The following is a 24,758-nucleotide window of genomic DNA, read 5'->3' as shown; positions in this document are numbered from 1 at the left end:
AGCAACCACTTATAACACCCTAGCAACCACCTAGAAACACCCTAGCAACCACCCATAACACCCTAGCAACCACCTAGAAACACCCTAGCAACCACTTATAACACCCTAGCAACCATAGAAACACCCTAGCAACCACTTATAACACCCTAGCAACCACCTAGAAACAACCTAGCAACCATATATAACACCCTAGCAACCACCTAGAAACACCCTAGCAACCACTTATAACACCCTAGCAACCACCTAGAAACACCCTAGCAACCACTTATAACACCATAGCAACCACCTAGAAACACCCTAGCAACCACTTATAACACCCTAGCAACCACCTAGAAACACCCTAGCAACCACTTATAACACCCTAGCAACCACCTAGAAACACCCTAGCAACCACCCATAACACCCTAGCAACCACCTAGAAACACCCTAGCAACCACCTAGAAACACCCTAGCAACCACTTATAACACCCTAGCAACCACCTAGAAACACCCTAGCAACCACCCATAACACCCTAGCAACCACCTAGAAACACCCTAGCAACCACTTATAACACCCTAGCAACCATAGAAACACCCTAGCAACCACTTATAACACCCTAGCAACCACCTAGAAACAACCTAGCAACCATATATAACACCCTAGCAACCACCTAGAAACACCCTAGCAACCACTTATAACACCCTAGCAACCACCTAGAAACACCCTAGCAACCACTTATAACACCATAGCAACCACCTAGAAACACCCTAGCAACCACTTATAACACCCTAGCAACCACCTAGAAACACCCTAGCAACCACTTATAACACCCTAGCAACCACCTAGAAACACCCTAGCAACCACCCATAACACCCTAGCAACCACCTAGAAACACCCTAGCAACCACCTAGAAACACCCTAGCAACCACTTATAACACCCTAGCAACCACCTAGAAACACCCTAGCAACCACCCATAACACCCTAGCAACCACCTAGAAACACCCTAGCAACCACTTATAACACCCTAGCAACCATAGAAACACCCTAGCAACCACTTATAACACCCTAGCAACCACCTAGAAACAACCTAGCAACCATATATAACACCCTAGCAACCACCTAGAAACACCCTAGCAACCACTTATAACACCCTAGCAACCACCTAGAAACACCCTAGCAACCACTTATAACACCCTAGCAACCACCTAGAAACACCCTAGCAACCATATATAACACCCTAGCAACCACCTAGAAACACCCTAGCAACCACTTATAACACCCTAGCAACCACCTAGAAACACCCTAGCAACCACTTATAACACCCTAGCAACCACCTAGAAACACCCTAGCAACCACCCATAACACCCTAGCAACCACCTAGAAACACCCTAGCAACCACCTAGAAACACCCTAGCAACCACTTATAACACCCTAGCAACCACCTAGAAACACCCTAGCAACCACCCATAACACCCTAGCAACCACCTAGAAACACCCTAGCAACCACCTAGAAACACCCTAGCAACCACTTATAACACCCTAGCAACTAGGGGTGGACGGTATAAACGGTATACGGTATAAACGGTATTAATTTGCTCTACGGTATGGATTTTGACTATACCGTTTAACCGGTAGAGCAGCTCTAAAATAGCAATGACGTCATGTAACCACAGCGCGACTATTTCAATCGCATTTGCCCCTAAAAATAGATAGAATTAGTCATAGATAATAGATATGTGCAAACTGGAAAAAGTTATTTAGGAGGCTTCGCGCAGTGGGCGTGTCAACACGCAATTGTCATTTCATAATAAACACATATCACCGCGGCGCACAGCAAGTTTCAATTTCAGTTCCTGGCATTTTTAACCAGTGGAGAAAGGTAAGATATTTCCCTATCGTTTTTCTTATATGAATTATTCTACGTTAATAAAACATACCTGGTGATCAACTACAGTTTGCTGTAAACATTACGATATGTGTGTAGTGTTATGATAACGACGGCAGCAGCGGGAGCCGGGAGGAAGGCGTGCAGCAGTGGATTTGCGAATAGCATGCAGCTGCAGAGCCGCAGAGCCAGTGGCTCTTTCAGGTCTGGTCACAGGCCCGTCAAACAGCGCCCCCCCACCCTTGCGCCGTTCTGACCCCCATCGTCTCTAAGCATTTTGTGTGTCAATTTGTTGACACATGTGTCAATTTGTTGACACATGTGTAAATTTGTTGACACAATTGTCAATTCTTAAAGCTGAGGATGAGTGGCACCTTTGTCTCAATTCTTATTCAATTCAATTCGCTCTGCGGCTCTGCAGCTACATATGCTTCTAGCAAAATCCAGCCCCGCTGTTTGCAATGGGAGCAGGAGTCTCGACTCGGGACTTATTTTATTTGGAATATAATGACTTTATACGCAAAAGTAGCCTAGTTTTAAGTTAAAATATTATAAATCTACATGCCTTGAGGATGTCATTCTTTATATAGCCTGCCTATCAGGCAAAAAAAATTATTCTAACAGAAACACTGATACCGTGATATATACCGTTACCGTCTATGCTTCAAATTATACCGTGATATAAATTTTAGACCATACCGTCCACCCCTACTAGCAACCATAGAAACACCCTAGCAACCACCTAGAAACACCCTAGCAACCAGCTATAACACCCTAGCAACCACCTAGAAACACCCTAGCAACCACTTATAACACCCTAGCAACCATAGAAACACCCTAGCAACCACTTATAACACCCTAGCAACCACCTAGAAACACCCTAGCAACCACCCATAACACCCTAGCAACCACCTAGAAACACCCTAGCAACCACCTAGAAACACCCTAGCAACCACTTATAACACCCTAGCAACCACCTAGAAACACCCTAGCAACCACCCATAACACCCTAGCAACCACCTAGAAACACCCTAGCAACCACCTAGAAACACCCTAGCAACCACTTATAACACCTTAGCAACCATAGAAACACCCTAGCAACCACCTAGAAACACCCTAGCAACCAGCTATAACACCCTAGCAACCACCTAGAAACACCCTAGCAACCACTTATAACACCCTAGCAACCATAGAAACACCCTAGCAACCACTTATAACACCCTAGCAACCACCTAGAAACACCCTAGCAACCACCCATAACAGCAACCACCTAGAAACACCCTAGCAACCACTTATAACACCTTATTGTGAAATAAAAATAATATAATGTGATATGTTGATATGCTATTGTGAGATTACAACATCTGATGTGATATGACAGAGAAAGACTTTTGTCTTGTTTTTTTTAATAAAATTACAATATATTATTGTGAAATAATAAATAAATTATGTGAAATATTCATATGCTACTGTGAGATAAAAAAATGTGATGTGATATTACAGAGGATTTTGATTGCAATATTTTATTGTGAAATAATAAATAAATTATGTGAAATATTCATATGCTACTGTGAGATTACAACATCTGATGTGATATTACAGAGGATTTTGATTGCGGTATCTTATTGTGAAATAAGAATAATATAATGTGATATGTTGATATGCTATTGTGAGATTACAACATCTGATGTGATATTACAGAGAAAGACTTTTGTCTTGTTTTGTATAAAATTACAATATTCTATTGTGAAATAAGAATAATATAATGTGATATGTTGATATGCTACTGTGAGATTACAACATCTGATGTGATATTACAGAGAAATACTTTCATCTTGTTTTGTATAAAATTACAATATTTTATTGTGAAATAAGAATAATATAATGTGATAAATTGATATGCTATTGTGAGATTACAACATCTGATGTGATATTACAGAGAAACACTTTCGTCTTGTTTTGTATAAAATTACAATATCTTATTGTGAAATAAGAATAATATAATGTGATATGTTGATATGCTACTGTGAGATTACAACATCTGATGTGATATTACAGAGGATTTTGATTGCAATATTTTATTGTGAAATAATAAATAAATTATGTGAAATATTCATATGCTACTGTGAGATTACAACATCTGATGTGATATTACAGAGGATTTTGATTGCGGTATCTTATTGTGAAATAAGAATAATATAATGTGATATGTTGATATGCTATTGTGAGATTACAACATCTGATGTGATATTACAGAGAAAGACTTTCGTCTTGTTTTGTATAAAATTACAATATTTGATTGTGAAATAAGAATAATATAATGTGATAAATTGATATGCTATTGTGAGATTACAACATCTGATGTGATATTACAGAGAAACACTTTCATCTTGTTTTGTATAAAATTACAATATTTTATTGTGAAATAAGAATAATATAATGTGATAAATTGATATGCTATTGTGAGATTACAACATCTGATGTGATATTACAGAGAAAGACTTTCATCTTGTTTTGTATAAAATTACAATATTTTATTGTGAAATAAGAATAATATAATGTGATAAATTGATATGCTATTGTGAGATTACAACATCTGATGTGATATTACAGAGAAACACTTTCGTCTTGTTTTGTATGAAATTACAATATCTTATTGTGAAATAAGAATAATATAATGTGATATGTTGATATGCTACTGTGAGATTACAACATCTGATGTGATATTACAGAGGATTTTGATTGCAATATTTTATTGTGAAATAATAAATAAATTATGTGAAATATTCATATGCTACTGTGAGATTACAACATCTGATGTGATATTACAGAGGATTTTGATTGCGGTATCTTATTGTGAAATAAGAATAATATAATGTGATATGTTGATATGCTATTGTGAGATTACAACATCTGATGTGATATTACAGAGAAAGACTTTCGTCTTGTTTTGTATAAAATTACAATATTTGATTGTGAAATAAGAATAATATAATGTGATAAATTGATATGCTATTGTGAGATTACAACATCTGATGTGATATTACAGAGAAACACTTTCGTCTTGTTTTGTATAAAATTGCAATATCTTATTGTGAAATAAGAATAATATAATGTGATATGTTGATATGCTACTGTGAGATTACAACATCTGATGTGATATTACAGAGGATTTTGATTGCAATATTTTATTGTGAAATAATAAATAAATTATGTGAAATATTCATATGCTACTGTGATATTACAACATCTGATGTGATATTACAGAGGATTTTGATTGCGGTATCTTATTGTGAAATAAGAATAATATAATGTGATATGTTGGTATGCTATTGTGAGATTACAACATCTGATGTGATATTACAGAGGATTTTGATTGCGGTATTTTATTGTGAAATAAGAATAATATAATGTGAAATCAAAAGATACTGTCTTTTTTACATGTATTTGTTGGGATATTACAGGAGGCCTTAATTACAATATGTTACTGTAAGATAATACTGTTAAATGTTGTGAAATGCTGGTTTCATCATAATGACATACAGATACAGATAGACAGTACTGTCTGCTACATCTATACATTTATGACATACCAGATGAATGAACGAGGTATCTTGGACCTGTGGAACATCAATACGAAGCGATGAAAGCAGTGATTAAATCAATCTTCTCTACTGGCCGCACCTCAGGGCGTGAGGCCAGCAAGAACATTGTGTAGCACTTGAAGTTGAGCCCAAACAGTGGGAGGCAGCCACACGCTGAAGGGCGTCTTGTCTGCCGGAAAATAACATCTGAAGAAGAGAAATAATAATACGCTCTGCGTGGGAGTGTGGGCGGCAGCTTTAGCTAGAAGCACGGCAGGACGACGAACCTGTAAACAACAGCAAACACTGCTATGCGTGGAACATGGTAATGTAGAAGGATGCTCTGTAACATTAAGTTGATAACGTTGTTTTGTATTATCGTGCCAAGACGGTGGTCTTTTAATTTTTGTATGTTGTGATTACTGTATGTTAGCCGCCGTAGCTAGCTAACTGCGACTAATAGAGAACTTAACAGACCACCAAGACAGTCATCTCTGTTGTCAAAATAAATAGCGAGCTAACGTAGATATCTTGTTTATTCTGCGGCAGCTGGCGTTGGAAAGGCTTTCTCAAATCGGGGTTGCTTGATAACTTGGCGATAGAAAGCTAGATAATCTGATCGTTCTAACGTTACACTGCAGGCCATATGAGATTGATTGATTGATTGATTGAAAACTTTATTAACAGATTGCAGAATGGGTACAATACAGTACAGCTCAATACACACAAGACCAGAGAAAGACTTTCGTCTTGTTTCCACCAGGGTCCCCCATTTTCAATTCATCAGGACATATATGACATACATGACATACAGATAGTCAGTACTGCTACATCTATACATTTATGACATACCAGATTTGCAAATACAGTACTGTTTGTGATACAGAAGGAGTCAAGAAAAGGGAGTATATACATTTGACGTAGAAACTGTACATTGGAGGAGGTTGGGTGGGGGGGGTTGGGTACACTGGGATATTGACAACCATACTGGGTAATTTACATTGGAGGTGGGGGGGGGGGGGCACACTGTATAAGCAAGCAAAACTGTACATTGAGGGGGGGGAGACTCTGTACAAACAAACAAAATGGTACTTTTATCATTAACGTTATTGTGGCCCGCCTTGGCGCGCAGCCACAGTTACGTTCATTGTTCTAATTACATCGAAAATGCCTTTCTGTAATGTTGACGTTAGCTACAGACTAGCCCCTGGCTTGCAGATCGCAGTCACGTAAGGGGCTAGTTTACCCCCAGTGTCACCGTTTGTCCGTTACTTTTTTGCTACGACGTAAGCATAGGGTGACCAGATCCCAATAAACCAAATGTGGGACAAAGCCGTATGTTTGTGAGGGACGACGCGGGACGCATGTGGGACGCGTGAACACAAACTTACTTGCGTTCAGCTTTTCTCTGATTGGCCACGACGCCCGTGTGACCGCGGCAATTCTCCACTTGCACATTCTGAAAGTAGCCACTTCCGGCTGACTTCCGGTTGCCAATGGCACTTCCTGTCCCATCCAAATACATTGGTTTTAGCTACTTTTCTCCCCTTATTTAAACAACTTTGTCGTCACAGAGAGGCAATGAAACGTTTGTATTATTATAGTATAGAATGTATTTAATAAGCAAACGTTTGTCAGCAGGGTTTTTGGGCTGTATTTCATGTAAAAGCGTTTACTGTTAGTTTCCTTGCTCAGCCAGCATTAGCTAACAGAAGCTAGTGGTTAAACAGTCCGGATTAGCTTTGAGCTAACTATCTTTCCCGACCCATGTATTCATTCCATTCTAAACATAACGTTAGTTTACAAAACATGACCTGTCTATTAGGGGTGGACGGTATAAACGGTATACGGTATAAACGGTATGAATTTGCTCTACGGTATGGATTTTGACTATACCGTGTAACCGGTAGTGCAGCTCTAAAATAGCAATGACGTCATGTAACCACAGCGTGACTATTTCACTTGCATTTGCCCCTAAAAATAGATAGAATTAGTCATAGATAATAGATATGTGCGAACTGGAAAAAGTTATTTAGGAGGCTTCGCGCAGTGGGCGTGCCAGCCCCTCCCGCACGCATGTAAACACGGGTCTAGTGGGACGGGACACGGCACACAGGAGGACGGCGGCGTCTCCCTGAGCTAACGTTAGCTTAGCTACCGTTACAAAATGACCCAGTCAACTATTCACTTTTAGTTTAATACATGATGAGGCATTGTCTAACCGAACGGTATCTAGTCGGCCAGCTACCGATAGCTCCTGACATCAACAAACGCTCCATCAAGTCTAGTAGAGACGTGTATGATAGCTCCGTTAGCTGTTAGCTCACGTTAACGCAAGTTAGTTCACCGTTCAAAACGAAATGTCCCATTGAACTAAATAATTCACTGAGGCGTTGTATTAACGTTATATATCCGGCTAGCAGTAGCTACAGATAGCTCCTGATATCAATGTCTTATAACACTGATTCGATGCGTATTCGAGCTGAGGGCTTGCTAACGTTATACCAATACAATAGGGTCCAGGTGCAGCGCCGGAGAATCCTGGCCGTAGCTCTGCTCGAGGCTACTCGAGTATAGGTCCAGGTGCAGCTCCGGAGAATCCTGGCCGTAGCTGGAGGCTACTAGAGTACACACAGACAGTGGAGCTTGTTGCGTGGTGGCGATGTCTCGCAGATAATACAAGTACAAGTCTAATTATATAATATATATATTTTATAAAAAAAAATATATATATAAAATAAAAAAAAGAATTTTATCAAAAACGATGATACCGTGATATATACCGTTACCGTCTATGCTTCAAATTATACCGTGATATAAATTTTAGACCATACCGTCCACCCCTACTGTCTATATAACGTTGAGGAACAAATTATAAGTGTGTGGGTGTGTGTTTTGGTGAACATTGGACTGCAACAGAAAATGCATCACAGTTACAGACAGTAGCTACTGTTAGCTGCACTCAGGCTGGCTGCACTCAGGCGGCGCGATCAGCCTGTTGGACAGGGAATGAAGATCTCCAGCGAACACTTCATTGCCTCGGATTATGTTGTTGGGGGTGGAAGGTTTGTCCAGAAGACCACTAATCAGCTGAAGCCTGATGCGGTTCCCTCGGTCTTCGACAGACAGACCGGCGCAGGCTCCCGGGAGCGATGGCTAGTTAGTTAGCACCAGCCGAGGACCGGCGTTAGCTGCCGGGAGCGATGGCTAGCCAGTTAGCAACAGCCGGGGACCTGGAGCGATGGCTAGCTAGTTAGCACCAGTCGGGGACCGGCGTTAGCTGCCGGGAGCGATGGCTAGCTAGTTAGCACCAGCCGGGGACCGGCGTCAGCTGCCGGGAGCGATGGCTAGCTAGTTAGCACCAGTCGGGGACCGGCGTCAGCTGCCGGGAGCGATGGCTAGCTAGTTAGCACCAGTCGGGGACCGGCGTTAGCTGCCGGGAGCGATGGCTAGCTAGTTAGCACCAGCCGGGGACCGGGAGCGATGGCTAGCTAGTTAGCACCAGTCGGGGACCGGCGTTAGCTGCCGGGAGCGATGGCTAGCTAGTTAGCACCAGCCGGGGACTCGCGTCAGCTCCCGGGAGCGATGGCTAGCTAGTTAGCACCAGTCGGTTGGTCCCCGGCTGGTGCTAACTAGCTAGCCATCGCTCCCGGCAGCTAACGCCGGTCCCCGACTGGTGCTAACTAGCTAGCCATCGCTCCCGGCAGCTGACGCCGGTCACCGACTGGTGCTAACTAGCTAGCCATCGCTCCCGGCAGCTAACGCCGGTCCCCGACTGGTGCTAACTAGCTAGCCATCGCTCCCGGTCCCCGACTGGTGCTAACTAGCTAGCCATCGCTCCCGGCAGCTGACGCCGGTCCCCGACTGGTGCTAACTAGCTAGCCATCGCTCCCGGCAGCTAACACCGGTCCCCAACTGGTGCTAACTAGCTAGCCATCGCTCCCGGCAGCTGACGCCGGTCCCCGGCTGGTGCTAACTAGCTAGCCATCGCTCCCGGCAGCTAACGCCGGTCCCCGACTGGTGCTAACTAGCTAGCCATCGCTCCAGGTCCCCGGCTGTTGCTAACTGGCTAGCCATCGCTCCCGGGAGCCTGCGCCGGTCTGTCTGTCGAAGACCGAGGGAACCGCATCAGGCTTCAGCTGATTAGTGGTCTTCTGGACAAACCTTCCACCCCCAACAACATAATCCGAGGCAATGAAGTGTTCGCTGGAGATCTTCATTCCCTGTCCAACAGGCTGATCGCGCCGCCTGAGTGCAGCTAACAGTAGCTACTGTCTGTAACTGTGATGCATTTTCTGTTGCAGTCCAATGTTCACCAAAACACACACCCACACACTTATAATTTGTTCCTCAACGTTATATAGACAGGTCATGTTTTGTAAACTAACGTTATGTTTAGAATGGAATGAATACATGGGTCGGGAAAGATAGTTAGCTCAAAGCTAATCCGGCCTGTTTAACCACTAGCTTCTGTTAGCTAATGCTGGCTGAGCAAGGAAACTAACAGTAAACGTTTTTACATGAAATACAGCCCAAAAACCCTGCTGACAAACGTTTGCTTATTAAATACATTCTATACTATAATAATACAAACGTTTCATTGCCTCTCTGTGACGACAAAGTTGTTTAAATAAGGGGATAAAAGTAGCTAAAACCAATGTATTTGGATGGGACAGGAAGTGCCATTGGCAACCGGAAGTCAGCCGTAAGTGGCTACTTTCAGATTGTGCAAGTGGAGAATAGGCTGCTGCTCCGGCGAAAGAAAGACAGGCATTCTATTGCCATGCTCTGCGACAAACTCTAACCTTAACCAACTCCGAAAGAATGCCTAAACTTAACCCTAACCCCTCACAGTAAGCTGTGGTGTTCCATAAGGAAGCATACTAGGTCCGCTACTGTTCCTAATTTATGCAAATGACATGTCGTCAGCTTGTGACTGCAACTTGTTCCTGTTTGCGGACGACTCAGCCCTGCTGGTCTTTGACAAGAACAAGTTACAGGTTGAAAAAACCCTCAGCTCAGAACTAGGCAAAATCTGCATATGGCTCGCTGATAACAAACTATCATTACACATGGGCAAAACAGAGTCCATTCTCTTTGGTTCAAATAACAAACTCAGCAAGACCGACGGCTTCTCAGTTACAGTGGGTGACAATATTGTCACAAGGAAAGAAGATATTACCTACCTGGGTTCCATCCTAGAGGCAAATCTTTCCTGTGACAAAATGGCATCCAATGTAATAAAAAAAAGTCAACCAACGAACTCGATTCTTGTACCGGATCTCCTCACTGGTAAACAAGAATACCAAGACTCTGGCAGGAGCACTCATTCAAGGGTACTACGACTATGCTTGCACCTCATGGTACCAAAGCACCTCAAAGGCGCTAAAAACAAAATTACAAACATCTCAAAACAAACTGGTCAGACTACTGCTTGACCTTACTCCTAGAACCCACCTCACCCCTGCCCACTTTGACAACCTAGGATGGCTTAGAATAGACGACAGAGTACAGCAACTTGCAATGGGCCTGGTCTACAAGATACACTACACGACCAAGGTACCCATGTACATGTCAAAATACTTCCCAAAGGTCAGTGAATACCACGATCACAACACCAGATGGAGCTCCACAAATCATGTTAAACCCAGATTCGGCTCAAACAAGGGACTAAACACGTTTCGCAATTATGCCACATCAATGTGGAACGCCCTACCCAAAGCTGTAAAGGAATGTGAATCACTACCCACTTTCAAAAACACTCTCAAAAAACACCTACGGGAGACTGCAATTCGATACTGGCCCCTGTAAATGTCCTAACACAACCCCCTCCAATGTACAGTAAAAATTACCAAGTATGGTCTTGTCAATATTCCAATGTACAGTTTTGCTTGTACAGTTGTACAGTGTCCCCCACCCACCCCTCCTACCCAACCTCCCCCCCCCCCCCCCAACCACCTCCAATGTACAGTACCCCCCACCTACCCAACCTCCTCCAATGTACAGTTTCTACGTCAAATGTATATACTTTTTCTCTGGACTCTTTTCGTATCACAAACAGTACTGTATTTGCAAATCTGGTATGTCATAAATGTATAGATGTAGCAGTACTGTCTATCTGTATGTCATATATGTCATATATGTTACGATGAATTGAAAATGGGGGACCCTGTTAAGTACTAAAAATAAATAAAATTACCACCCAGACTAACAATCACTTATGATTATATAGGTCTGGACCCCCAGTCTTATCACACACATGCATGCACACACACACGCACACACACACACACACACACACACACACACACACACACACACACATAATGACCACCCAGACAAGTCAAGAGTTTTATTTGTCACGGCATACAGTAAAATGCGGGGGGTCTTGCCCGCAACGATTGTGCAATAATACAATAATAAGAATAGGATGAGAATAAGACATTTGTGCAACTATGCATATTGACCACCCTCACAACGCTTTTTCACTCTCCTGAGTCCTGCCCTCCGGGAGGAGGAGGAGGAGCCTCCGAGCCAGGACCAGCAGACTGAAAGACAGCTTCATACACCAGGCTGTCAGGAAGCTGAACTCTTTCCCAGCTCTCCCCTCCTCTCTTACTCTGCCACCACAGACTCTGGACTAAGAACACCCCCCCCCCCCCCCCACTGAAACACACACACCCAGCTCCCCCCCCCCTCTCTTAGGCCATGGTTAGACTAGTGTTTTTGTGGCGTTTTTTTATACGTTTTTGAACACGTTTCATGTCCCTATTACACAGAAATGCGTTTTTTGGCGTTTTTTTGTGGATACGGCTGAAACGCTAAATTGTGTTTGCGTTTTGGAGAACCGCTAAAAAACGCGCCGACAACAGCGTGTAGTCTGCACGGAGCCGTTGTTGCGAAAACGCCCATGCGCAGTAGATACCATCTGCGTGCCCTTCCGGTGACAGCAGAGCTGTCCCAAACCAAATAGCTGCAGCTACTATGTGTTGTCAAGTTATTGTTATAAGGACCCCAGTCCAAGCTACAACAGTCTGCATTCCCTTAACAATTGTTTGTATTGAGCCGTATTGTATTGTACCCATATGCAATATGTTAAATAAAGTTTACATCCATTCATTCTGCTAGCATTACCGATTGCAGGGCAGTACAGTGCGATATATATGTCGCACGTGCGACACTGACGTCAGTCTGTGCGATGAAAGGATTGACTTCAATAGCACTGGTGCGATGGCCCGCTATCCACTTGGTACTTGTAGTCTTGTGCGATTAAATACAATGTCCCTTCTGCGTAAAACTCCATATATCAAACACCAAATCCCATAATCCCTAGCGAACAATATCCCCGCGAGTTGCGAGCAGTGACTCATATCCGCTCGGCTCAGCTCACAACACAGCAGGTGACTGCAGGACTCGTCTCAGCAGCGTTTGGAACGCGGACATTGAAACAGAGCTAGTAGATAGTGTTGTCGCGACCCAAAACAAATCCCTGCTGTTTTATTCGGCAACGGCGGGTCAAATGCATATAACATGCTTTGCAATCCTCGCGTCATAAAGTCCGAAATGAACGTTACCCAGACCGTGCTTCTGCCTTCTGCTCTCGGCCGAGCGGGGCTGCACAGCAGCGCGGCTATTTTGCGATCCGAAATAAGTCTGTGGTGTTTTTTTTTTCTCACAACGGGTCAAATGCATCTAACACGCTTTGCATCATCGCCATTCCTTTATGCCCACATCGCCCGAAATGAACGTTACATTAGCATAAGCTAACAAGCTAATCCTGATCAGAGGCAGAGCCATAGAGACAGTGTGGACTGGGGAAAGGGTGTGTGTGTCGAGAGGAGTGGAAGTTTGAAGACAGACTAGATGATGCGGGGGTGGTGAGTTGAAACAATGTGAATGAATGAAAACTTTATTTAACAGATTGCAGAATGGGTACAATACAGTACGGCTCAATACACACAATTGTTAAGGGGATGCAGACCATAGAAAGACTTTCGTCTTGTTTACATCAGGGTCCCCCATTGTGTGTGTGTGTGTGTGTGTCCCAACCGACCCCACTTCTATGTTTCAATAAATTATTTGCATTTAAAACTATTAACGCTGACTAGGCCTGCCACGATAACACATTTTGCTGGGCGATTAATTGCCCCCGAAAATATCGCGATAAGCGATATTATTGCGACCGGTTAGAGAATTTTTTTTGAGAAATTTATTTCCCAAAACTTTTATTTTGAAGCCCACCGCTCCGTCTTTTCCGGTTTTAGACTTTTATTTTGAAGCCCACCGACCGGAGCGGAAGTATTGTTGTTATTATCCTAGCAGCATCTCGTCCGGTTCTGTGTTTTTGAGCTAATGATAAAACAAATGTTGAGATTGTTGGTGAGCAACTAACTTTAGCTTAGTTTTAACGTTAGCTACTAACGTTAGATGCAGCTACTACAGGCAATCAACGATGAGGAGGAAGCGTCAAAGCCGTATAGAATAGAATAGCCCTGTGGTGCGTAGGCACGACAGCGCTACTCGATTACCTGTTATAATAAATGTATTCATGTTTAACTTGTCCCCGTGTCCAGTCCTTTGACTAGTCCCACCCGTTCATTGTAAACAATGATGCATGTAATTGTATTAACGTTATTCTGTGTTGTAGCTATGCTATATGTTGTATTTCGTTTGTTAGCTATTTAGCTAATGTTGTTGGCATTGAATGAGCATCAACACTAGATCTTTAATCTTTATTTAGCAGTCCAGTTTCTCCGGGCAGTAGCGAGTAACTACTTGGGTCTAAAAATAGCTAACGTTACACTACAAAGAACGCTATTTGGTTAAAAGGAGCAACACTATTGAGAAATGTAGTTAAGCTATATGTGGCGTTGCTAGTGCCCCACGGAGCTCCCGTGCTGTGCTCTGTAGTAAGGCCAGCGGCCCCCCACACGGAGTGACTGACGAGGGGTACTGGACTGGTTCCGCCTCATTAAAACAAACGCGCAAATAGCAATTAATCGCGCCCGTCAAAATCATTGCATTAATTTTAATTATCGCGGCAATTAATCGATTTATTGCTTATCGCGGCAGGCCTAACGCTGACTCATTCCTTCAGTCCACTCAAAATTATGCTAATATTCCTTGTTGTTTATGATATTAATTGAAAATAGCATATGAGAGTATTATAGTAATAATAATACATGGCGATATACTAAAAAGCAATTTATAATTTTTGGCTGGTAAAAAATCTGCCTTTTTTAAATCTACCAGCCAAATGGCTGGTAAGTCAAAAGGTTAAGTTTGTTCCCTGACTGCAACTAAATAACACAAATACAATAGGCACATTTGTGACTGTTACAAATATAACACGTTTTATACTTGTGCTACAAGATTTTGGCCAGTGCTACAAAACAAAATCAACCTCTGTAGCACCAGTGCTATGTGCAAAAAAAGTTAACGTACAGCCCTGCCGATTGGCACTGCCACTGGATAACATGAGCTAGTGTTAGCCATCAAACCCTGTTAGCTCAAAGCTCCTCTTTCAACTTAACAAGCATTAAACAAAATGGCCCAGTCATCTATTCACCTTTGTTTAATACACACAGCGTTGTCTCTAATGTTATCTAACCACTGATAGCTCCCGATATCATCAGTTTGGTGCTGACTAAGTAGCGTGAGCTAACGTTAGCTTCTAGCCACAATGCTATAAATAGGCAAGATGGTGGCGCCCATAGGCGCCTGCCTTGTTGACATTTTCTTTGCTGGAGCTTCCAGGAAGTGTATTGGCACATTCAAGTTATGATTGGTTGAAATTGCCTTCATGTTCGCCACCTACTGCCACCTACTGCTTTGGCAGTGTACTACATCAGTGTGCTCAGGTGACAAAAACGAAAAAAAAACGAAAGTGTGACTCGAGGCGCACGACGTCGCGGCGAAACGCATATGACAATGATACGAAAATGAAACGAAAGGTGTAACCGCAGCCTTACAGAATCTGGACTCCTTACAGAGTCTGCCCCCCACAGACTCTGGACTACCCCCCACTGACACACACACAGACACACACTGCCACTTTACTTTACTGCCATTATTTAGTTTATTTATTTAGTGTATATTCATATATCATATTAGTTTACTGCCACTTTACTGCCATTATTGTATTATTGTATTTACTGCCATTATTTATTATACTTACTATGTACCACTGCTGCTAAAAGTTCTCGTTTACCTCTATATTTACATTCACTCATACATTAAAAAAAAATGTAGCTACTGTCTACATTGCATATAGTCCTGTCCATATGTTACTTTATGTTTATAGTGTACTATATGTTACTTTATGTTTATATTAGATTGTGTTCTTTATATACACCGTGGGAAGGGGGAAATGCAATTTCATTTCTCTGTATGTCTTGCACATTACGAGAGGTGACAATAAAGCTGACTTTGACTTTTGACTAACAAAAGTAACTCACAACTCACAAGTCCAGGGATTCACACTGGCACTGCAGTGATGAGAGCAGGAACAGTAATGGCACAATAATAAAGTACAGAATACGATTATCTTCCACCTGCACTGATTTGTGTGGGGGGTGGTTACCGGTTACACAAACGGCTACTCGCATCTTATTTGTTGTTATTATTCGTTTTCAATCGAAACCGTTTGGGATTGTTTTCCCCTTTTCAAATTTGGACCAAGCCGTCTTCTCTCGTGCCGAGCAGCGGAGATAACCGCAGCGCGTGGAACTGATCTGATCCGTAGCGCGCGCGTTTATCCCTTGCCTGGTTCCGTGAAACGGACCCTCCGCGTGCGACAGCGTTGGGACTTGTTGTCACTCGCGGTCAGATACTAGTAACGTGCGACGCTGCATAGAGGGTTTTCACATTGGCTGGGGGGGGGGGGGGGGGGGCGTTAGCCATGTTAGGATGACAACCAATCATGCGGGACATGGTCTCAATTTTCGCGACGCGTGAAAAGAGACAGAAATGCTGTACAATCACGTGACGTCTGGCCACCCTACGTATGCACTCATTTCTCGAAGTTGCCATTGGGCGCAGTTCTGTTTTGCACTATATGCTGTATGGGGAATGGTGCCAATCAGTGGTGCAGTGGCAAATTGACAGTAGGTCAAACGCTCCACGCGCGTGCGCGCGCATGCACAGTTTTTTTTGGCTGCTCTCGTCCTGCAGCTGGATACTATTGCCTCACAGCGCGGCCGTCAGCGCGCGGCCCAGAGAGCGCCGCTGGCTCTGCGGCTCTGCAGCTGCATGCTTCTCCGGGAGTCCGGTTGGATAATGCCATGTAAAAAGCGATTGCGCGTACTTCAGCCTCAGTGAGTGAGGTATCACCGAGTGATACCGAGTGATACCAGCACTGCAACACTGGTGCCAATATCAAATGAGCACAAATTACTACTGAAAAAAGAACAAGTCTGCACAATAGAGGGACATTTTCCGTACAATTGCAATAATTAGGCTGCTGGGTGCTCGACACGATAGAATATAGCCCAAATGTGTAACTTGCTCGTGGTAAGCAATGTGAAACACCTTGATTTGTGTCCCAGTTTGTCTAGCCGTTGCTTCTGCAGAAATCCAACTATTTGCTGTTCCAGAACAGGCACACATGAGCAGTTCCAGTAAGCTACAGAAGGGACACAGCCACAGGAGATCATCATTCACCATGGCAACACACCTGGAAGCATCCAGGTCGGAATCATCAGAGAATGATTCTGGGTTCTCAGGTTAGTCTCTCTCACACACACGCATTGTTTTACCCCAAGGATCTTCCTTGGCTTCTAGAGTTGCTTACACTGTCTCCTAAATAAATGTGAGTGTCCGACTATCGCATTGCATCGGAAATGGGAATCGATCGCAGCCAGTTAGGACACTCCAAGTGAAAACAACTTGGTTCTTTTCTCTTTTCCCCAGATGCTAGCTCTGGTTACCTTAGTGCCGTTGACCTGACAGACTCCGAGGACACGGGCAGGACCATGTCTACGGCAGGCCAGGATCACACCAGTCCCCAGGTGGCTATGATGGGAGGCTATCATGGCCTGTCTCCTATGATCGTCATGAACAACTTTGTCCTAAAGCAGGTACAATACAGCGCAGTATGCCTGATTCACAACTTAGATTGTGTCATTTGTTGTCTGTGTGTTCTGTGTATTATTAAGATGGATTAGATATAGTATTAGTGAGATATGCTATGCACAATAGTAAATGTGTTTTTGTTTTTCTTCCCTATAGCCAAACCCTGTGGCTCCAGCAGCAAAGCAGTGGGGCTTTTCTTCACCCTTGGAAATGTTGCCTCAGTCTCAGGTGGTCCTCCTTCAGCCCATGGTACCAAACAGCGGCAGCCGCTCCGTGAAGACCGAAACTCACAGACAATCCAGGAACTACCTGCCCATTCTCAAGTCATATCCTAGAATCGCCCCTTACCCTGGCGGGAGCCCTTCCAAGAGGCAGGGATCCTCCGTGGTGAGGCGCAGTTCAACACCAGTGTATGAACAGCGTCACAGGAGGCGCCACCATGGCCATAGGAAGCGCAGCACCCCCAGCCCTCTACCCGGGCTACAAACACCAATCAAAACCACGTCCAACTTTGAAGTAGCAAACGCCAAAGCACAGGCAACTGACTGTCAGGAGCCAGGTGTTTCTCAGCCACAAGACAGGCCTCCCTCCGTGGTCACCGAGACTAGCTCTCTACTGTCCTACTCACATGAGTCTCCATCACTGTTGGAGGCAAACGGGTGTTCGGACGACAACTACCAGGACGTCCTTTCTTTGGATGACGGCAAACTGAAACGCTTCAGCAACACCTACAACATTCTCAACCAGTCTGGCCTGTTGGGGATCACCCTACGTACCAAGGAGCTGATCAAGGAGAACCAGCGTACCCAGGGCCAGCTGCATCAGCTGCAGGAGCAGACCTCTCTGCTGATGGAGGCCCTGAGCAGCGGGGATGCTGAGCTCTGGACTAAGCTCCAGCTTGCCCTGCAGGCTACGGCCACCGCACACCCTGAGAAGGAGGAGCGGAGTCCGAGTGTGAAGCCCCAGAGCGTCCTGGCATAAGATACAGATGGAGGAAGCAACAAAACAAACATATTGGCTTTAGCACATCTATTCTTAACCAGTGTGAGTTTAGAAGCACGTATACAGTTTAAACCCTTGCCTATAATGAATCTCTCTTGCCTCTTACTACTTCAGAACAGAGTAGCAAGTATCACTTGCAATAGGGCTTTGGCTTCTAAGATGAACTATTAATTAATGCATGCAAAACAGCACATGCAAGGACAGGTGGGATGTATTGACCTAGAGCTGTCATGAAAATCGAATTGCTGCTGAGAAACTAACTTCAAAAGGACTAAATAGAACGATCAGTGTTAAACGCACACATGACCCATGTTTGAATTTGTTTATTAGGATACAGAGAGGACCGAAAGGCAAATTTGCACAAATTTCAGCGTTTAAATAAAAATTGTAAGCAAGATGGGAAAACCATAATGTCAGTGAAGTGGATGTATTTCATGAAGATGCCAATAATCATCTTAAATTACATAGTCTAGGCCCAGACATAGTCATAAGAGACCTCCATTGTAACAGTCATGATACTTCGGAGGGCTAGCTAAAAAGATCATAGCATAATTTTCACTTTGGTTTGTATTACTGGTATTTACTCATTAACCCACTTAATGCTTGTCCTCTGTCAAGGTTATTCATGATGATGAAACTGAAACCCATTGTGCACTATAAATGATCAATTACAATTTGGCTGGCAAATCTAGCTTCTAATCAAGAAATAATATTGAAAGCTTGGAAGATGTGGAACATAAAATAGTAGCTACCGAAGTGCTGGAACCATTTGGTTGTCTTTAGATAAGACAATCACTAGCATGTTTATTCTTACTGCATTTGTTTTTAAACTTGATGGTATTTATTGCTATGTACAAGGTAGATGAGATCAGATGCACATTAATAGTTGCTTACTGAATTTGAGTGACACACTTGCACTTGAGCAAGAAAAACAGCTGTTCTTGCTTTCCTTTTTTTATTTTTAAAAAGTGTCTAGAACAATGTTAATTGCACGGCTAGATCAACGTTGTTTTTCTGTCATGGTAAAAGCACAAACTTGTTTTCTTTTGTGTTTGCCTGGTTGCCTGTGCCTTTTAAATATGTCCATATTTGTGCATCAATGCTTGGTCTTTGATGAACCAAGTTTAGAGAACTGCGTAGCTGTCATTATTTCCCTTTAGTATTAAATGTGAGCTAAACCACTTGAAACTCCTCTTTAAGCCTAAAAAAAATCATAATTTCCCCAGTCAAATTATGAAATTAATTTGGCACTGGCCTAGTAGTGCATCTACCACTGATATGATGTTACTTTGGTAGAAACTACAATGTCAAAAGTATTTGCTTATGGGAGGGGGGTTGGCTAAATGGATTTTGGATTACTTGCTAATGTGTCTTTGAACATACCGGTAGCCCACAAAATATGTGGCTACTGCTAAGAGGATCAGTGTTACACTCTCAAATGTTAGGGATGTCTTACATTTGTATGCTCTGTTGTAGCTTCATGTGTTGTATACAGTCCTTTGTATTAGAAGCTATGAGTTGAGTGTAAAGCTCTGTGGAAAAATAATGGATAATTTATCCAATTGGACCGGGTTCTATAAACTACAAAAATTATGCTTTGTAATGTTTGTAGATCACTATCAAGAGAATAGTGTTTTTCCTCATTTGATGAAGTGCACTTTTTGTACTTTTTATTTTTCATCAAGTAATTATCATTGATGTTACTTAATAAAACTAAATTTGGTTGAAAGAATTTTGACTCATTCTTCCATGTGTTTTATTTTTCTAGCTTAGTCTTGATTAAAGCATATTTTTTTGTAACGGTGTGACCAGTAGGTTTTAAATCAATACTTTATTGGTTTAATAATTCTACAAAGCAGAGTTCTATTGAGAACTGAATCTCAGGAATATAGTTTACAGTAACTGATGCCCACTTTTGCAGGGATATAAAAAAATCTTAAGAGTCCTTGCTGTTGCTATGGGGTGTTATAGTGACCAGTGTACTGTGTCTGATCTTTGGGGTCATCTGTAAGCATGTAAAACATCTTATGGTATATCATGGTAAGTACCCTGGATAATCCCCTTTACTCTGTAAGGGACTTGTGGAAAGTTATTGTGGAAAAAGTATGTTTGTTCCTGTAAAGCATTCTTACAGTATACTATAATTTCGGACTCGTCACATTTCTGAAGAAACAGATTAAAAATAGCACGCAACAGTGTATTATTGTTATAACAAGTGTCCCTGTTTATCAATACAGATGTCAAGCCTGGCAGTTTGTGCTACGATTCAGTACATGTTTTAGTGTTGGGATTTTCCTTGCTCTGCTAGCCCTTGGTAACAAAGTGACTTGTTATGGAAACGACCAGTTTTCCTGAATATCATATTGTAGCATCCTACTTGTGCAGAAGTACAATTTATGAGGATTTATAATCTCAGAGAGCACTGTATGAAACACTGTTGGTGTTAATATACCACCAGCAAGTATCACAAGAAAAATACAGATTTGTGACAGCATGCACTTAGATAAGCATGGAGTAGGGGAGAGTGGGGTAAGGAGATGAGTCAATATTTACATAAAATGACTTCTCGGCAGGGAAAAATTCGACTGAAGCAAAACAAGTCTATCTACAGATATTTCAGGATGTATAACTTAAAATTGGAATGACTGCACGAAAGGGGTAGGAAGTTATGACTTCTTCAAAGAAAAGTGGTCCTCCGGTTCGACTTGTCCCAGGTTAGGAATAAGGCAAAGGGTAACCACACATGGGTAAACTGACCAATTGAATTTTTTTGACATTATGAAAGATGATCTATTCCTCTTTGAAATACAATTTAACGGCACATTCTCCTTTCTTTACAAAACAGTCTTATTGATATAAACATTTGTTTACTTTTAACAATGTGTTGTGCCATTTCACGGCATTTCTTAGGTGTCAGCCAGCTGTTTAATATGACCAGCAAGCTTCCTGTTTAACTCGTATACTGTCTGTGTCCTAAAGGTTGAACCACTGACTCAACCTCTGAACTACCCCATGGGGCCTTTGGCTCATTTGACCATTGAGCCACCATTTTGAAAAACATTGCCATACAGTAATTGAGAGCTAATAATTAGCTCATGTTCTTATAACTTGGTAGTTCATTAACATACACTATATATTTTCAAACCTTGCTAAATTTGGGGGGGGGGGGGTGTTTGTCACTTTCTGATGTGCTTCTGTCCATCAAAGCCTGAGGAAAATGTTCTACCTATGTTTGTGGTCAAATGACAGCAATTTCGTACGGTTCCCTAGATGCAGGGGGTGGGTCAACATACCCACTGGCTCATCGTATCAGACTACTGTGTGTAAAACTATTATAACAATCTCCAAAATGACCAACTATTACTCTTCTGGAAATTACGTTGTTAATAAGCTATACTTAAAGCATATACAGTACATATATACTCAAATGTTTCACATTGCTTATATGGCTCCTGTCCTTTCAAGGGATGTATTCTAATCATTCTAATCAGGTCACAGTAGTCGTAAAACATTCCTGGTTTTAGACAAAATCGTCCAGCACAGCATTTCTAATGAACACGTTAACTACTGGGGAGTTGTTGATACAAATGGGCCTCGTTCAGTCATGTTTATGGACAGCCACGTCTCTAGTGCCCTCCACTGTCTGCACAGGCAAGATGAGCCCCAGGGCCCAACGGGTACCAAACACATCTCGAAGATTGCTGGTCCAGGGGCTGCGACTCTTCACTAGCTTCCCCCGCTGCAGCTGACACCACGTCTGTCCCCGGGCCACCAGCAGCACCTGCTGGCAACAGAAGCCTGCACACACCAGGCCGATGCCCAGCCACACGTAAAGCATCAGCACCAGGAACAACTGCATGCCGGAGACCACTCCTGGAGGGGGAGAGGGGGGGGGGGGGGGGGGGGGTAGAGAAAACATTTTGGTATGGTGGTAATTTATTTTACTCCAGTTAATTTGTTTTAAAGTGTGACAGGACTCACCCGTGAAGAAATAACCAGTAGAGAGGGGTAGGAGAGTCAGGAAGGTCAGCGGGTTCTCGAAGGAGATGGTATATTCCACAGTTAGAAAGGCCACACCAAGGACCAAGGAGTACAAGCAAGTGCACGAGGTATAGATGCAGAACATAATGAAGTATCGCATGTTTTTGTTGCCAATGCAGTTTCCCGTGAAGAAGCAGTGGTGGTCTCGCTTGAGGATCACCTTCTTGCAGAGTTTGCAGAAGTGACGGCCGTTGAGGAGGTAGTGGGCGTCCACTCTGTCCGAGCAGTCCGGCGAACACACGGGGATCACAGTCTCGTTTGCGCTCTCGGCGGGATGCCTGATAGTCATGATATAGTTTCCCAGTGCGTTGAGCATCAGGAACAGGAACACGGCCGTGTGAAGCACCGTGGAGCTCTTGAGTGACATGCCGGGGCTCTGGAAAATCGTTGGTATGAAGAGGCAGAAGTATAAAATGAAGGTGACAGCTGTGGCGGTGAAAAAGTATGCGGGTGCCACGGCGTTGAGAAGCTTCAGTTTCAGCATATTGGTAAACATGTCTGTGTGGGAGGTAAAAAATGACAGATATTAATAAATAAAATTGGTCCCTGATAGTATCAACAGAACGAGTGTCAGGGGAGATATAGGCCTAAGTGGTGTTGAAAGGACAGCTCCCCCGAACAGTAAGACTAAAACATATAAAAATGTATTATAATAATAATAACAAAACACACACACACACACAGAGATGAATGTCTGTTTCAATGACACAACATTGGGCTAAATGTTTTGCTATATTGTTTGATTGGGTAATGTGCAAGTATTAGCCCCAATTAAAAGGTAGTTATTCAGTGTGTCTTATTAAAGACGACGTGGTGTACAATCTAAAGTCTCGTGAAGAAGAATAAGTGGCATTCTTTTCATTTGCATGCATGACCTGAAATCACACGACACCTTTACAGATCCCATCATTTGCATCCACGAGCCCATGCAGCCATGTCTCTCTAAAATGATAATAGCTTAGCCATAGCCTATTAAAATGTCTGTCTGAGTGAAGACAGTCGTAATATGTGACATGATGTCATCAGTTCACAGTATAGAAATCATTGAAAACAAGACAAGCATGCCCTTGAGGGATGACTGACACACGGCTTCCTACCTGGTGATTGTAGAAGGAGCTGTCCTTTCAGCACCCCACACCCCACAAGCGCTGTCTACGGGAAACTCATCCTAACCATGAAAAGCGTGTTGTTTTGAGGTCTTCGATGGATGATGGGGCTTTCTGTCATAATAACGAGCGTGCCTGTTTCTGTGCAGCTGCAGTACCGCTGGATTGTCTAGCACCGCCTATTGGTGTGGATGCGGCCCACCGATACATTTTAGTGTCAATGTTTGTATTCAGCCTTTTAAACTCGGGTGTCACGTCTATTCGTCACATTAGTCTTAGCTTGTTTTTGTTTCAGTTTCAACTGTATGCCAAATCTACAGCTATAAATGAGGCCTAATTGACTCGGTACTGGCTTGGATACTGCAAGGAAGGCAGTCTTCCAGCAGGTGGCGATGTGACCTCAATTATTCCACCTCCCAATTTAATTTACATCAGATCCGGTTTTTTCTTTTACTTCTTTAGCCTACATTCTACGACAAGTAGGCGACAACCCAATTCAAACCTCAGCCTAGGCCTACTTTGAGTGGTCTCCGAGATTAAATCGGATTATGTGAGAGAGAGAGAGAGAGAGAGAGAGAGAGAGAGAGAGAGAGAGAGAGAGAGAGAGAGAGAGAGCGCGAGCGAGAGAGAGAGAGAGAGAGGGGGGAGAGAGAGGGGGGGAGAGAGAGAGAGAGGGGGGAGAGAGAGGGGGGGAGAGAGAGAGAGGGGGGAGAGAGATGGAGGGGGGAGAGAGAGAGAGAGCATGCCTCCTTAAACATATTCAATTCTCTAGACAAAATATCTAGAAATCAGACCCCCCCCCCCCAAATATCAGAATGTGCAGGTTATTTATGCTATGTTGACGTTCCCTTAGCCTGTGTGCCTTCAAGGCAGGTGTTATATATATTTGCAGACGGCCCCTGAGCAGGTGGGAGTTCCTCTTGTTTCTTGCTGCTGAAGAGGGAAATAAAGCAGCAGCATCCCTGTCACCCGCCACGATAAGGAACCATTGAAAGGTGAGCAATGGGGATTCAAAAGGAATATCCATTTGTAGCATATTGAAGACATTAAAAAAGGGGGATTTATTGTGCATGGTGTTTGTGGCGCA

General features: G+C 43.1%; 2 protein-coding genes across 4 annotated transcripts; one reads left to right on the top strand and one right to left on the bottom strand.

Moving 5' to 3' along the window:
• Window positions 1-5,655: 5,655 nt before the first annotated feature.
• cipca (CLOCK-interacting pacemaker a) lies at window positions 5,656-20,247 on the top strand. Of its 3 annotated transcripts, none has more exons than XM_084310443.1 (4): window positions 5,656-5,775; window positions 17,045-17,173; window positions 17,361-17,527; window positions 17,679-20,247. In XM_084310443.1, exons 2-4 carry the CDS (start codon window positions 17,056-17,058, stop codon window positions 18,501-18,503), a joined length of 1,110 nt encoding a protein of 369 aa, XP_084166569.1. In that variant the 5' UTR covers window positions 5,656-5,775; window positions 17,045-17,055; the 3' UTR covers window positions 18,504-20,247. The 3 variants fall into 3 exon arrangements, with proteins under 3 accessions (XP_084166569.1, XP_084166567.1, XP_084166568.1); XM_084310441.1 differs by having other exon boundaries at window positions 5,694-5,775; window positions 17,050-17,173; XM_084310442.1 differs by having other exon boundaries at window positions 5,694-5,775; window positions 16,997-17,173.
• A 1,875-nt stretch (window positions 20,248-22,122) lies between these two features.
• zdhhc22 (zDHHC palmitoyltransferase 22) lies at window positions 22,123-23,061 on the bottom strand (the record flags this gene model as incomplete). The annotated part of the gene is made up of 2 exons (XM_084311170.1): window positions 22,123-22,397; window positions 22,506-23,061. The coding sequence occupies 2 exons, from the start codon at window positions 23,059-23,061 to the stop codon at window positions 22,123-22,125; spliced, it is 831 nt and encodes a 276-aa protein (XP_084167296.1).
• Between the last annotated feature and the right edge of the window lie 1,697 nt (window positions 23,062-24,758).

This window comes from Notolepis coatsorum (genome assembly GCF_963971535.1).
Source record: "Notolepis coatsorum genome assembly, chromosome: 3".
Taxonomy (NCBI): Eukaryota; Metazoa; Chordata; class Actinopteri; order Aulopiformes; family Paralepididae; genus Notolepis; species Notolepis coatsorum.
Note: the sequence above shows the minus strand (reverse complement) of the source record. Positions and strands in the feature narration are given on the sequence as shown.

Excerpts from the sequence above, each read along its gene's own strand:
- cipca (XM_084310441.1), top strand. Across the intron at positions 17,174-17,360 it reads GAATGATTCTGGGTTCTCAG|ATGCTAGCTCTGGTTACCTT; the intron begins GTTAGTCTCTCT and ends TCTTTTCCCCAG. Across the intron at positions 17,528-17,678 it reads ACAACTTTGTCCTAAAGCAG|CCAAACCCTGTGGCTCCAGC; the intron begins GTACAATACAGC and ends TCTTCCCTATAG.